At 39.9% G+C, this 14,233-nt stretch overlaps 1 protein-coding gene across 1 annotated transcript in view; it reads right to left on the reverse strand.

The window, feature by feature from the left end:
- ctnna1 (catenin (cadherin-associated protein), alpha 1) overlaps positions 1-14,233 on the reverse strand; it is a 79,400-nt gene that overhangs the window by 45,770 nt on the left and 19,397 nt on the right. Inside the window, exon 7 of the mRNA XM_080465809.1 lies at positions 10,697-10,900. Within this exon, the coding sequence (XP_080321935.1) occupies positions 10,697-10,900 (204 nt within the window). The remainder of the gene's footprint in view (positions 1-10,696; positions 10,901-14,233) is intronic.

A 14,233-nucleotide genomic window follows, 5' to 3' on the forward strand; every position in this document is an offset into this window, starting at 1 on the left:
GATGCAGAGTGGGCACAGCAGAAATAATTGGCAGGCTAATTTGAGTTTTTTAACCAATTGAACACATGTTTGATATAATTCTATTTAACTAAATGTTGTTTTTAAAGCTTTAAGTCTCCATTACATAAAATCATAGCTATACATAGCAAGTTTCAGGTTCTTTGCTGAAATGGGAATCATCTCTGAGGTTCTAGGTTCATTTATTTTCAAATAATTGGGATGTTATAGATCTGATCGCCTTTGTGCATCACATTTAAAAAAAAAAAAACGACATGCTTTTTAACTTACCCTCTGTTTCACAGGTTAACAGACTCATAACTTATGTTGTAATTTATGTATTAAGCTGGATGGTCAAATCATTTTCTTTGTGTCATTCCTGATAACCTACTCTCAGCACAACCACAATCCACTACAGAGCAGCAACGAGTCATTAAAACAGGCTAATTAATAATTAATTTGACTGATCTCATTGATTGGATTAAAAAAACAACTAATGTTTGACCGGCTCCTTAAAAACCTCACACATAATCTGTACAAGCAGAGTAAAAATTCTGGAAGAATAGATTTTATTCTGTGTTGAATATTCTGATCAATTAATGTGCAGTTGCAGACCGACTCTTTTGCCAAACAAATTGTCCACTGGATTGACTGGATCAACTTTATGACTCACAGATTATTTGAAAAAAAAAAAAATGTTCAACAAAAATTGTGTGTGGCGTCAAGAAAGAATGTTTCTTTTAAGGACAACAGAGACTGTTCAGATATGTAAATAAGGAAGCGAACACATTTGTTTAAAAAAAAAAAAAAAAACCTTCAGACATCATAAAGAACTGAAGTCTAACAAGGACGTTCATCTGTATGAGCCACTTCAATTTTACCTGCTCTTTTCTGATGAGGTCTACAGAAAGTAAGTGCCAGTAATTAACCTGCAGAGTGTACCCAAGTGGGGGAGGCACTAAACTGATGAGACAGACTACATGGCCTCAGTAGCCTGCAGGGTTCAAGGACCCAGTACCTATGGATGCTTCACATTTTCATTATGAAGCATCCAATAATGCAGCAAAATGCTTACTTAGAAGGACATATTGATCTGGACTTTCATCAGCAAATACCACCTTTAATGTATTAATAGCAAAACAAATTTAAAGCCATTATCTGATCACTGAGTGTAAACATAGAAAGACCTGCAGATCAAAAGTCCCAGTTTGAATGAACAAACTTGCAAATGGGTGAAACTTCCTGTTAATATGTCGAGAAGTGAGAGCAACGTCTTGTACTTGGTGCAAGATATTTTTAGGTTGCTTTTTTTCCTAAGTCAAAGTCGGGGGGGGCTCAGGCACAAATCTACTGAACACCACAGCATAAATTTTAAAACCATGACCCAATTTGTTATGCATTGCAAACAACTATATTTGTATATGCAATTTAGGAGCAGTTGATACGAGTACTATTAAATCCAGGACAGACAGACATGGAATTTGCAAACTACACAGTCCTTAAAGCAACCGCAAATTAGCACAACGTAAAAGATTAATGCCACAAAGTGCAGGAGAGGAGTTATTCAGCTGAACAGCATTGGAGCATAAACACATGAAGGCTAAAAACTTGGTTCCAAAGCTCTGTTATATCTTCATTATGTAGCTTGCTGACCAATATCAGCTGTCAAAGCCAGAGATCTAGCAACAATTTAACTTGTGCTTCTTCCTGATGAACTGCAAAGTTAATAAGCGACCACTATTAAACATCAGAGCAACATCGTTGCCGGTCTTCTGTGGAGCCATAAGGCAAACTGTTCAAACAAGTTTTGTATCGACAATAAATGAACCATACCAAATATTCAACTCGTGAATGTCTTCCAGAACTACCAGATGACAAATATCAGTGTTTAATGATGGTTTCTCACAGCTAATGAGCCATTTGTTGGAATCCAGGGAGGAATTTTTGTGTGTGAAATCGGCCTGTACTTTGATTGTGAGGGTTTTCTGCACATACTTCAGGTTTATCGCATGCACAAAGCAGTCCAAAGTATTCTGCACTTTGTTTGAATGCGAGTGTATTAAGTTGTTGTATTGTGGTTTTTTGCTGGACCACTAGTCTGAGTAATTTAGTTTTGTTAATTATTTAAATAAGTACAGAAATCCCAATCTTACATAGTGAGTCAGTATCAGATATGTGAACAAAGTATTCCTGTGTTGCCAGACACAAACAGTTATTGGCAGGTCTGATGAAAATAAAGGCGCAAACGCGTGTGCATTTGCTGGATGTACTGATGCAGTTTGCCTTGCAGTATGACACATTCATCACAGCTCAATCCACTTTGAGTCAGTCTGCCTCGCCTTTAAGTCAAAGTAACGCTCGGGTTAAACACACCTGCAAATTAAGTATTCATAACCTGCTGTCCGTCATGTTGAACGGCGTTTGCGCCACTGACTGTGGGAGAATTGCTTATCGGATTAATCACCCCAATAAACAGATCCAAAAGGTGCAATGACATCAAGCAGAAAAAAAAAAAAAAAAAACGGGCTGCTATTATTGATTTGTGCATTTAATGTATTGATAACGGACTGGAAAATGAAATTTGACTGCACTGTACCTCTTATGGAAATTGCATGAAAGAAATATCCAGCTGCTGGCACACTTAAAGGGTGATCCATATTTTCTGCATTGCGTGTCGGCACAACGCTTTAACTTGATATGTGCAACGATTGTATCCATACTACACTTCTGGGTTCACTTCCTCGTACGTTCCAGAAGGTAACACAATATAACAAGCCCGAAGATATCTCCACTTGTCGTGGCCGGCATTCTACGCCTTTCCAGGAGTTCTAAGCCATCTGGCGATCTTATTATTATTTTAAATTGCAAAGGTACAGACGGGGATACTGGTGGATCTACTCACACAAGCACCCAGTGGAGATGCGGAAAGTATGGATTGGCGTTTACTCACCACACTATCTCACAAACAGTGACTCAAGACTTGGCATGACTATAATAAAACAATTAAAAAATGGTGGTGGGGGGGATCTGCCAATCAAAAAGTCTGAAATTTACCAGTAAAACATCAAGGGCAAGGTCTGGGAAATGTTGCCTGAGGGGCTGTTGCTGACAGACTAGTGTTTTATGGAGGCTGTAAATATAGGAAAAGCCCCGGGGACACTAAATCTTTTCCCCGTTACATTGCATTGAATGTAATTTGTTTTAATTATGCATTTAGATGAGAATACCAAGAGATAATGTGAACTCCCCTCACATTGGTCTTGCTTCAAGTCGTGCATCTTTGTGACTTCTTGTTTTCACACCATTGATAAATTACCATGGCTGCCTCTTTGTTGTGTAACCGATTGTCCTTGAGGTTTATATGCACAGGTTGAACTCAAAGCTACAGTTTCTTTTAAGTAAACTAGAATCCTTGAGGCTTTTTCATTTAAATTTTAATGGATCAACAAAAAGTTAAAACCAGGCAAACATGCTATACATTTTTTAAGGCACCATGCACAAGTCGAGTCTCGAGTACAGTATGTAACCCATTGATCTTTTCATCAGGTTGAGTATATTCAGCGGTAATTGTGGGGAAGACTGATGACCTATCATTTGACCAGAAGACACTCGCCGTCACCATACATGAGGACAGTGAGTCAAAGAAGATCAGTCCTTAAACAGATGGCTGTCGAGTGCTGAATCAAAGCAGAATCATGGAAAGGGCAGTAAAAGGTGCACGAGCACCAGGAATGGCTGCAGCCTTCAGAGGATTGTCCAGTACAGCCCACCAAAGGTTATGTAGGAGGTTCACAAGAAGTGGACTGTGTCTGGAGTCAAAGCAACAACAGCTACCTCACACAAAGAGGTGTCCAAGATCGAGATGGACATTGACAACAATGTTGTGTTATGATGGCTGTCATATTCTCATTATTTTTATGTTCTTATGGTGAAAGGGCATTTTGACCGAATTAATCTGGATCATCGCTGAACAGACTTCAACTTTTTCCCCAATTCTGAAGAAATTCCTTCAGGGTGTACCTTACATATCCTGTCCATAAGGAAGCACTGTGTGGATGGACAACCTCAAACCATGTTGCCTCAAGCTGTGGCTGTCATTAGTTTGGCTGAATCAGAAAATAACATTACAGAAATCCATTACAGTATCTGTTAGTTCTATAGCTCTGGAGAGATGATGTATTTAGAGCCTATGGGGATGACGTCATGCCTAATGTTTTATAAAGCTGGACAGGGCATGAGTACTGAGGTGAAAAGCCAATTGATGGAGCTGTGAACTTGTTTTTAGATTTAAACTATTCAACATTTTGTTGCGGGTTACACATAGCTAATGAGGTGAGGACGGTAGATAGTCCAAAATAAATCTATTTAAAATGAGAAACAGCTATGCAGACACAGAGAAATGGGGATAAAGCAAAATTCTGCCGTTCACTGTGGATGCCTGAGGCAGAAAAGCCAGCAAGGGTGAGCAAAAGAGTGAGCTGTCGAGAGAGAAAGGGACACAAACAGAAATAGAAAGACTGCAAAGAAGAAAATGTGAATTAAGATTCAGCGAGAAGAAAGCAAAGTGCAAGAGGAAATGCTCAGGAGCGCAAGCTGGAAGGACTGTTGAGACAGTGAAACACACAGGCAAAGTGAAAGGCAGCAGTCCGTCTGCGGCGCTGAGGTATGGCCTTTTCATGCAGGTGAAAATGATAATGTATCATATCAAGTTGAGGAAGTTTAAATGTCAGTCGCTGTATATGTCAGAGCATCCGAACATCAATCTCAGACGTGAAACAAACCCCCGACAGATGTTGGGAACAAGGGATGCATTATTAATGAAAAATGGCAGAAGCAGTTACACTCAACACGTGCCATGCCAAACTGTCATGACAATATGGAATAATTGAGGTCACATGTGGCAGTGCTGGGCCTACATTACCCCCGCCCACGTTTCCACTTCACCAGCTTAGGAGATCATCTCTGAACTTGTTAAATGATCATCATTGACAGTGTGTATAATCTCTATTCCAGGGATTTAAGGGGGGGGGGGGGGGGGGGACACTTGTGCTCATTCAAATATACAGCAACATTTATGTATTCGGTAATATTTGGCACATTTCTGCTTTGAAATTTGCAACATCAGCTTTCTTTTTCCTGATAACAGCAGATAGTATACTGCAGCATTTTTAATCAATGGGCCGCATCAACATTTCAGCTGTTCTCATAGAAACCGCTCAGATATGTACTGTAGGTTTTCCAAAAAAACGTATTTAATGTTTAATGTTCACCCAGCAATATTGTCCACTAACTTGAGCGTGGCACATTTTTAAAGAGTTCAAATTAACCGACGCATTTCATTGCAACAGTTACGACCGAACTGAATCAACTTGATAGAATAATAAATTGCCGCGAATGAAACATAGAAACAAAGATTTCAACACAGCTTCATCAGATAAACAGTTGTATTGAGGGACCATGTGGGGGGGGATCTTCTGTTAGGGGCCACCTATTAACAAATAGGTGGCCTCTATAGGAGTCAATACTTTTCATGGTTTTAATAAAACACTTTTCTGTTCAAATTTTTGTATTTCTCTACTCGCTTAGTCTGACGGTGGCAACTTTAAATTGTACCCCTGAAATAAGTGATCGACACACCAACCACAACATCTTACCTCTTACTGTTAAAATTGCCAATGTGGAAAGTTCTAGTTAAAAAAAAAAGAAAAGTTGACATTTTGCATCATTTGTTTTTAAACAATAAAGCCACATTTGTAACTTTTATTCATCCTGTTAGCCAACAGTAAAAAACAGCAGGAACTGTGTACACTGAAACAAATGAAAGTGCCAGTTTTAAAGTAAATACAATGCAGTTGTATTACAAGCATCGTCTAATAATTTTCATTTGATTTCAACGATCCGCAATGTCCAGGTCTACCTACATTCGGCTATTCAGTTCTATTTTGTACCGTTTAAAAGGATAATTGAGAAGTTTTTAAGTTGGCGCCCACAGATGGATCATGTTTAACAGCAGCAAAACTTGTAGTCTAACTAAATAAACCTATATACAATTAAAGGAAATGGATCATTTCTAATTTTTTTTCTGTTTGTTTTAATCACCAGCAGCTATGGCAAAACAAACAAGGAGCAAATGGTTTGTCTCTCTCGCAGCTTTCCATTTTTAATTGCATGCAATACTTGTGTGGTTCATCCAGTTTGTCACTTGTCAAATATGAAACAAAAAGGCACAAACAACAGCCAATCTTTCAGTCATCAATTACCCACATGTTGGATTACCAAAACAAAATTGGGACATCTGGTTCCCTTCCAGTTTTTTGTTTTGTTTTTGTGTTTCTGTCATTTACTTCACAAACTATTTGGACCTCTCTAGTCCAAAACAGTCCATCTTAATGACTGACCAACATTGTGGATTCTACACACACGCAAAGATACAGTATCTTTAGTACTGGATTACATATCTCAGTTGTCTGAAGGCTTGTGGCAACAGGAGACTTAATTAGTGCAAACTTGTTGAGAAACAGATTATGCTGGGTTAGGAACTAGTGAGCGAATGGCTTTGGGAAAAGTCTAAATTGCAATCCTTGAAAATCACGGCCTCAAACATGAGAATTTTGTCAGTCAGAAGGAGAGGAAGGAAAATGGAAAGGGGGTAAACACAAGATGTAGCTGGAGGGAATGAAGAGACATGAGGGGTAGAAGAGGAGGAGGAGTTAGGACGCTTTCCAACATCTTCAGCTATGAGTGTAAACCCATATGCTGCAATGGCAACATACTGCTAATGACTTGCACTGCCCTATCTAGAGAGAGAATTATATACAGCCAAAACCAGGGTCACCAAGCTGCATGAAGCATATTACTCATTTCTAAAATCTGTTAAGTATAGGCCTTTGGTGTATAATCTGCTCAAAGAGGGCTTTGAATTCCCTGCATCAAACACGCATTTCACTGCAGTTTTGCAGCTCTGCCGCACAATGACAACCCAAACATCCTCATCAGGCCACTGGGGGGTTTGTACAGTCCGCCACAATTGATAACGGACACAGCCAGGTTACCTGTCACTGTCTACAACTGGTATAAGGCACATCCTTCGTCACCTCACTAACTACATGCCACAGCTCTCATGGGCAACACACGGCCATTCCAGGCACAGTATCGACAATGATGTATTATGCAAGTCATCTGTTTTCTTCGTCTAGCCAAATGAGTAGTCCCATCCCTGTCATGTCCACTCATCATCACAGCGAGGATGAGATGTGTTGCCCTGTAAGTTCTCAAATCAGACCGAGCTTTTTGAGTGACACAGAAGTCCAGTCAAGTAGAAAAGTGGTTTTAAAGCGAATCAGAGATGCTGCATGAATGGTCTGCATCCTGAAATAACCTGACAGGAAGGACAAAGTGAGGGGAGCATGTCTAGTGTCCAGGCATGAATGTGAAGGTATAGAGACAGGACAACATGTACATTTATTTGACAGACATGACTGTTATGTTTAGCAAAGCCCTGAGAAAACAGGTTTTACCACACAACAAGGGCTTTGTAAGCGATCAGTTGTCAACCCCATTGTCAGCCGTCACTGACTGTTGCTGTTAACAGATTAACAAAGATTACCCATCTCAGCTGATGATGTAACAGCAGTTCAAAACAAAGTCTAACATAAGAGATTACTAGACTCTCCAGTCTAGTGTCTTCCATATAGAAAACCCAACAAAAACTCTGGCTTTATCTATTATGCCATTTTTGACATCAAATATTTGCCCCGAGTCAGCGAGTCCTGCAGTATTACCATAATCCACTGCAGCACTGCAGTTAAGAAGCAGTGCATGTCAATTTAGTTTTGTCAAATATTTTAGTACAGAGTTGAAACACCGTTATCTCTGGCCAAGAGGTTGTGCTTTTGGTCCTGTGCTTTTGTTTGTCTGTTTGTAGAATCCCTCAAAACCTTCTTAACAGATTTCACAGACATTGCACAGAGCATTAGGCCAAGGGCCAAGAAGACAGACTACTTTTGTGTACAGACAGAATGGCCATTTTCCCAATCACTAAGCAGGCAGGCTTAGGCTATTGCCCAGTATTGTCTGATGGTAAATGTCCTCATCCAACTGCTGTGTGGTGGATGTGAAACTTCTCAACTTAAAAAAAAAAAAAAAAAACATGGTAATATTTGGTGGTTGGAGAAAATTAAATAAAACTTGGCAGTCTATTTGCGCACTAACAAAACTTTGAGTCGACAACTTACACTGCCTGATTCTTCATTCGATATAGCAACAGGACTACCATACTCATCATAAATGAAAAGCACAAGCTGAGCACTTCATGATTTTTGCTCTCAAAGCCATAAAAACAGATAAACTTCAAGTTAGATGGTAATAAATAAGGCAGTACAGCAGCAAAGGTATTTCTCTGGGTAGCCGACTCACTGAAACTGTGCAGGTACACCAAGGATATTTAGGGAAGCTGGTTTAGGAGAGGCTCATCAAAGAATGAAAAAACAAGGATTTGGAAGAGGCTCAGGGGGAATACAAGGCAGAGAAAAATCTGAACATAAAGACAGAAAAGAGAAAGAGCTTTGTGGCTGCTGCAGATCGCACAAAAAGGTCATTTCAATGGAGCACATGTTAATATAACAAAGTCCTGTTTGTAATTTCAAGACAGATGCACTCAGATTCTGAGTTTTACTTACAATATATGAGCAACCCAGAAGTTAATTTGAAACGAACAAAACACTGTTTAATCTCTTTCTTCTGTAACTTCAGATGTTTGCGTCTTTATCCACAGGCCAGGATTCTCATTCAAGCTTTTCTGTAGTTTAAACTGAAGTTTCATGCAGAAGAGATACAACGCCTTCAAAACGTCACTGATCCTTTCATTACACTATAAACACCGCTTCTTCAAAATGAGATTTTACTTCCAAACCGCCTCACATGTGACAAAAATATCTAGGTAAAATCTCAGTGGATTTGGAATCGGTATCGAATTGAAAAAATGTTCCAGTCACACAATTCATCACCAGCTGAAGCCATTCATCTATGTCCTAAAACCACCAGATAATACCGGGTTTTGTTTTTTCCAGGCCAAATTTATGATATCTACCGTCAGCATGGGACACCAAATTTTTTATGGCATTGGCAGAATAGTGGGAAAAGATGAAATGTGTGACAACTCGCCCTGCAGCCATATTTTGTGCTCACAACAAAGCACTGTGTTTAAATAACGCAGCAATTGTTGTTGTAACCTTTGAAGTGATTTTATTGAGACAAGAGCTCTTTTTTCTCTCTCTTCAATAAATAAACTGATCACATTCAGTTATCATGTAAGTTTTTTGAATGGAGGTCGATAGCCATGAGACTCCCAAAAAGTAAAGTGTAAAGAAATATATATATATAAAAAAAAAAAACACCTCAGAACACAGCTGATGATTCATTCCTGGTGTTAGAGTGAAGACATCAGTCACCAAGACACATCAGCTTTTATTTTCCTATAGCATGCGAGTAAAAAAGCCCTCTCGAGAAGTGATCCTCTATTGTAATAACTATCATCGCATAGATCCTGTTGTCCGCCTCCTCCGTCCTAATAATAGCTTCAACAAAACTGATACCTTTTCTTTTTTTTTTTTGTATCTGTGCTCTCTCATTAAAACCGAGTGGAAAAAGTCCCAGTGATTTCCACACATTTGTGTAAATATGAGACATACTAAGCTGTTGTAGCATTTATCTGATCCCTGATCAGATTAACTACATAATGATCTGTGTGACTGAGAGAACACTAAGCTGTGTGGGTGACGGAGCCGTGTGAATTTGGGAGGAGAGATAACGCTCATATTGCCTGCGGTTCATAAATTATGAGAAGATCTTATTTGTGTTCTTATATAAGTTAATATTAAAAAAGCTAAAAGAGTAGAATAGAGTCATGCGTATGAAGCCTTTCAAAACGAATCCAGACTCATCAAATTTGTAGGCCGGCCAATAGAAATTGCTTGGTAAAATTTTAGAGTTTCAGACCTCGTCTGAAATTCACCACGATGCAAAGACTTGAAATGACAAGTGTAAATTGAGACATCCAGCTGTATCCAACCGACCATGTCATTTCAGAGATTCACTGACCATATAAAAGCACAACAGCAGCAGCAGCCAACATCCAGCTTAGGAAGCTCCAAAACACAGCAGCTTAAAGTCCAACCAGATCAAACAATGTGCCAGTCCACATCAAAACCACTGCGCTCCCACTTCAGCACAAGTCACAGAGGAAATTAAGCAGCGTGCCAAGGCTTCAGTTTCCCTTAAAGGCTCCCCAGGGAAATTTTGGGCCCTGGATTGAGCTTCCCACCTAGATCTTCTGCTTTCTTCTTTATACCCAATCTCCTCTATCTAGGAGTCATTTTGTTTCTAACAGCAAACTACCTCTCCCCACACACATTACCTGGAGGCAAGTTCAAGTAACTACTGATTAGGACTGAGTAGAATTTACCACATAAGTAAATATTGTGTAGGAACTTAACTTTTTCAACATTGTAGGCGTCAAAGACAAACTCGCGTACCATTTTCTCCACTGACTTGTGCAGGCAACTGATTTAGTTGAAAGAGTATGTGCAGCAAGTTAACAGAAAAAAGTAAGCCAATTAATTCTGTGGTGTCTTTTTTGACCTTCGAGAAAAGTTAAAGAAGGTGTCACAGGAAAGAAGAAATAAGAAAATTAGACACCTACATTGCCCATATACTCAGACAGAAGGTCCTGAAGAGCTTGGCGCACAGAGTTGCACTCGGCCACGATCCGCTCCCTGCGGTCATCACGTGTGCATGAAGAGTCGGCCATGAGGGCAGCACCGCTGATAATGCTCTCCAGGCGTTCCTCCAGGGACGGACGGAAGCGCTCCTCGCTGAATGCCAGGGGGTCCACGATGATTTGTTTCTGTAAGGAAAGGGTAAGAGGGGAAATTACACAGGGAGCAAAAATATGCAAAGAGTCACCGTGCTACACTAATCTCTCCTCCTCCAAGCCCAAAGAGGAAAATCTGGCAGAGAAGGGGATGGATGATTCGACAGACTGACGGGTCAGCTCAAAAAGCCAAAGCAAAGAACCATCAGCCCCAATATTTGTATGATAAAAACTAGTGTGCTGTACAAAGACAAAATTGAAACGGTTGAAAATTAACTCGAACAACATATATGGCAAAATCGAAGGACTTGCTCAGAAAAATTACTTCAAAAATTGATTAAAGCAATGGTGATTTGTGAAGTCTGAGTTCTTGGGGAATATCAGTCCAGCATGAAAGAGTTAAAGCACAGTCCCCTCCATCTTAAATTCAGGCACAGCCAGCAGGATCTTGTCCGAAGACCTCAGGCTGTGCACAGGTAGATATGAGAGAAACTGTGAAATGTAGTTTTACCTCTCACTATGAAAAGAATTAGAAATACCCAATATCAACCGGCGTAATATGAAAGTGGTGTTCTGTGATCTCCTTTCTATGTTCAAGCAAAAAAAGCCAGCTGCAGGATTTCTATAGACTTGCTGAAGCCCATAATGTGACTTTTTAAAGTCACTACCCGTTCAAGCGATTTGATAAATACGAAACAAAAGCGGTGTCTGCATCTTCAATCACGGATTTGTTTTATGATACACATAGAATTGGATAAGCATGATTTGTAGATATCCAGTCTTTCATGTGTGCCAAACATTGAGCCGGACAAGGAAGGTCAGAGGCATTATGAGGCTCTACGGCGAGAATATTTCACCATCATCTGCACTGTGATAAAAAGCAGCACATTGAGCCTGCCATGACCACCGGGAGGCTTGAAAAATCAAACCCATCTTGGCTCTGAAATTTTACCTTTGACCACCCCACGTGTCAATTAAACTTGAGACAAGACAAGATCACCCAATGAGGGAGGCATAAACGTGCTTCAAATGGCTCTCGTGTCATGGATGTATCCATTCATCACGACACAATGATCTGCGGTGTCAAATGCTGCACTCAAGCCACGTCAAATGAGAATGGAGCAGTTTCCAGCATCTGCCTTGTGCAGAAGGCCATTTGTATTTCTGGGGCTTTCTTCAAAAGCTTGGCAAGACATTTTTCAAAAATACTGTTATTTTAGACACTTTCCAGAAGTTGTAAGGAGACTGCCTTTTCTAGGATTTCTGCAGTAAACGGTGGTTCAAAAAAAAACAAAAAAAAAAACTGCTGTAGTTACTTGAGAGCGGGACCAAGGTAAAGTTTCTTTATAAGCACTGACATACCAACTTCTTATAATGTCTCTTACATTCACAGATAGTTTCATTGATACACACCCCACACAGAAAAGCACGACAAGCAATCGAACCAACAGTCTTGCGACTGCTAATCATGACACAACCATGTGATTAACTCAATTCAGTCAAAATGATAAAGCAGAAGAGGCAATAGGAGAGTTCTTTTTAAAAGACTCTGAATGAAGCTGGAATGAGTCAAAAATAGGCAGCAGCAGCAGCATCATCACTGCCTTGCAGTGGGTGAGATCAATTTCAGACAAATGACGGGCCCTGAATATGGAATTATGTATCAATAAGAAGTTGGGATCAAATGTTTAGGAAAATTACCCAGTTTGTTGATTTTTAAAGCTAATAGATAGCACCAATACACGCCCTCAGGCAGCCTTTAAAAAATACATTAAAAACGAGCTGCTCTGAAACTCTGTTCTCCCTCATAATGCCTGTGGCGATCTTCGTGTGGCAATCACACATTGCCACATGAAGAACTGTTCTTTTCAAAGCCGAACTGTACAACTGAATGCAGAGAAGGAATTATTCATTATTAAGGAATTGTCTTCTACATCGAACAGGAAACATTGCACAAACGGGTGATACACAAGGTATGTTCAACACTAATGTCATTAAATCAGTGAAGAAAATGAGGCTGGATGACCATTCAAAGCGTTGGAATCTCTGTAAATCTTTACTGTGAATAATTCCCAAGTGGGATTTTGGACCATCATTCATCCTAATCAAGAACTTGAAGATGAAGTTGCTATATTTATAATCTACTCCTTTACTATAGTAACTGTGCATGATATCTATTTACGAAATAAAAAATAGAACACTGCTTATATACGAGGCATTATAGTGGTTCCAGGACTTTTTTAATATGACCATACAATCACCGACAAGATTTTATGTCAAAAACAAAACTCAGTAACAGATGCAGCGCAGATATTAAAGGTTGTTCTTTATTGGTGAAATGTACACTGTTTGGTCGCCATAGCTTACACTCTTGTAATTCTCAGTCTATGCTGTTTATCTCCGCTAAAATTAACACAGAGGTTGGCCAATATTGCCAAAACCTTTATGTAAAACAGTTTTACCTAATAGCTCAAGTCACCATTCCTCTGAATCAGAGATGCTATCGGAGCCCACAGTCCTCCCTTCATATCTACAAGATGAGAGAGACCTCGTAAGTATGTTATTTCAGAGGGGCAAGTTCGCTAAGAGAGACCACTCGTTGTCATGCTGGCGAGGCTCAGCGGACGGTGAAGGTATCACCATGACATTTGAGACAGCTGAAGAAAGCAAGCCAACTTCACCTTTGACAATTGAACTAGGCTCTCCTACAGATGCGCTGCCGCTTCAAAATATTCAACAATTCAGCTGTTTGAGTTGCGGTTTATTAGGCAGCCCGCTCTCTATCACAGCCACCTCCAGCACCCTCCATACTGTCTCATCTGACCTCCTCTGCTTGCGTGTCATATCACCATAGCAACAGGCACACGAGAGAGAGACATGGAGGAGGAAGCGGCGAGAGAGCGAGAGAATGAGAAGGGGGGGTTGACTCATTTGCTAATTTTGCCTTGCACTTCAAAGTGGGCATCAGAGAGGATGTATTTGGAAAAAGGACTGAATGTTATTTTTAATAGACAGGATTTCTGGATGAATACCTGGAAAATGATCACTGAAGCAACAGATGTACGAGACTGCATTGTTCTCACATGATTGATGCTGATTAATCACTTAGCATATCATCTGTCATTAGGAGGAGACGCCTTTATACTTTCTAACAGCTTAACATAAATTTCCATATTCTGATTGGCCAGTAATCAGCTCATTCCGGAGAGTTAAAATGCGCCAAATAGGATTTTAACACTAGAGGCAGAGACAAAAAATGGAGTGAGTCAAGTTAGCTGTGATATCGCATACAAAGTTTCTCTTCCACCAACCATTATCCTACTACTGTTCTAAAAATAGGCACAACGGGCATAAACGGCCTGGTTT

The sequence above is a fragment of the Lipophrys pholis genome (assembly GCF_963383615.2).
Source record: "Lipophrys pholis genome assembly, chromosome: 6".
Lineage (NCBI taxonomy): Eukaryota > Metazoa > Chordata > Actinopteri > Blenniiformes > Blenniidae > Lipophrys > Lipophrys pholis.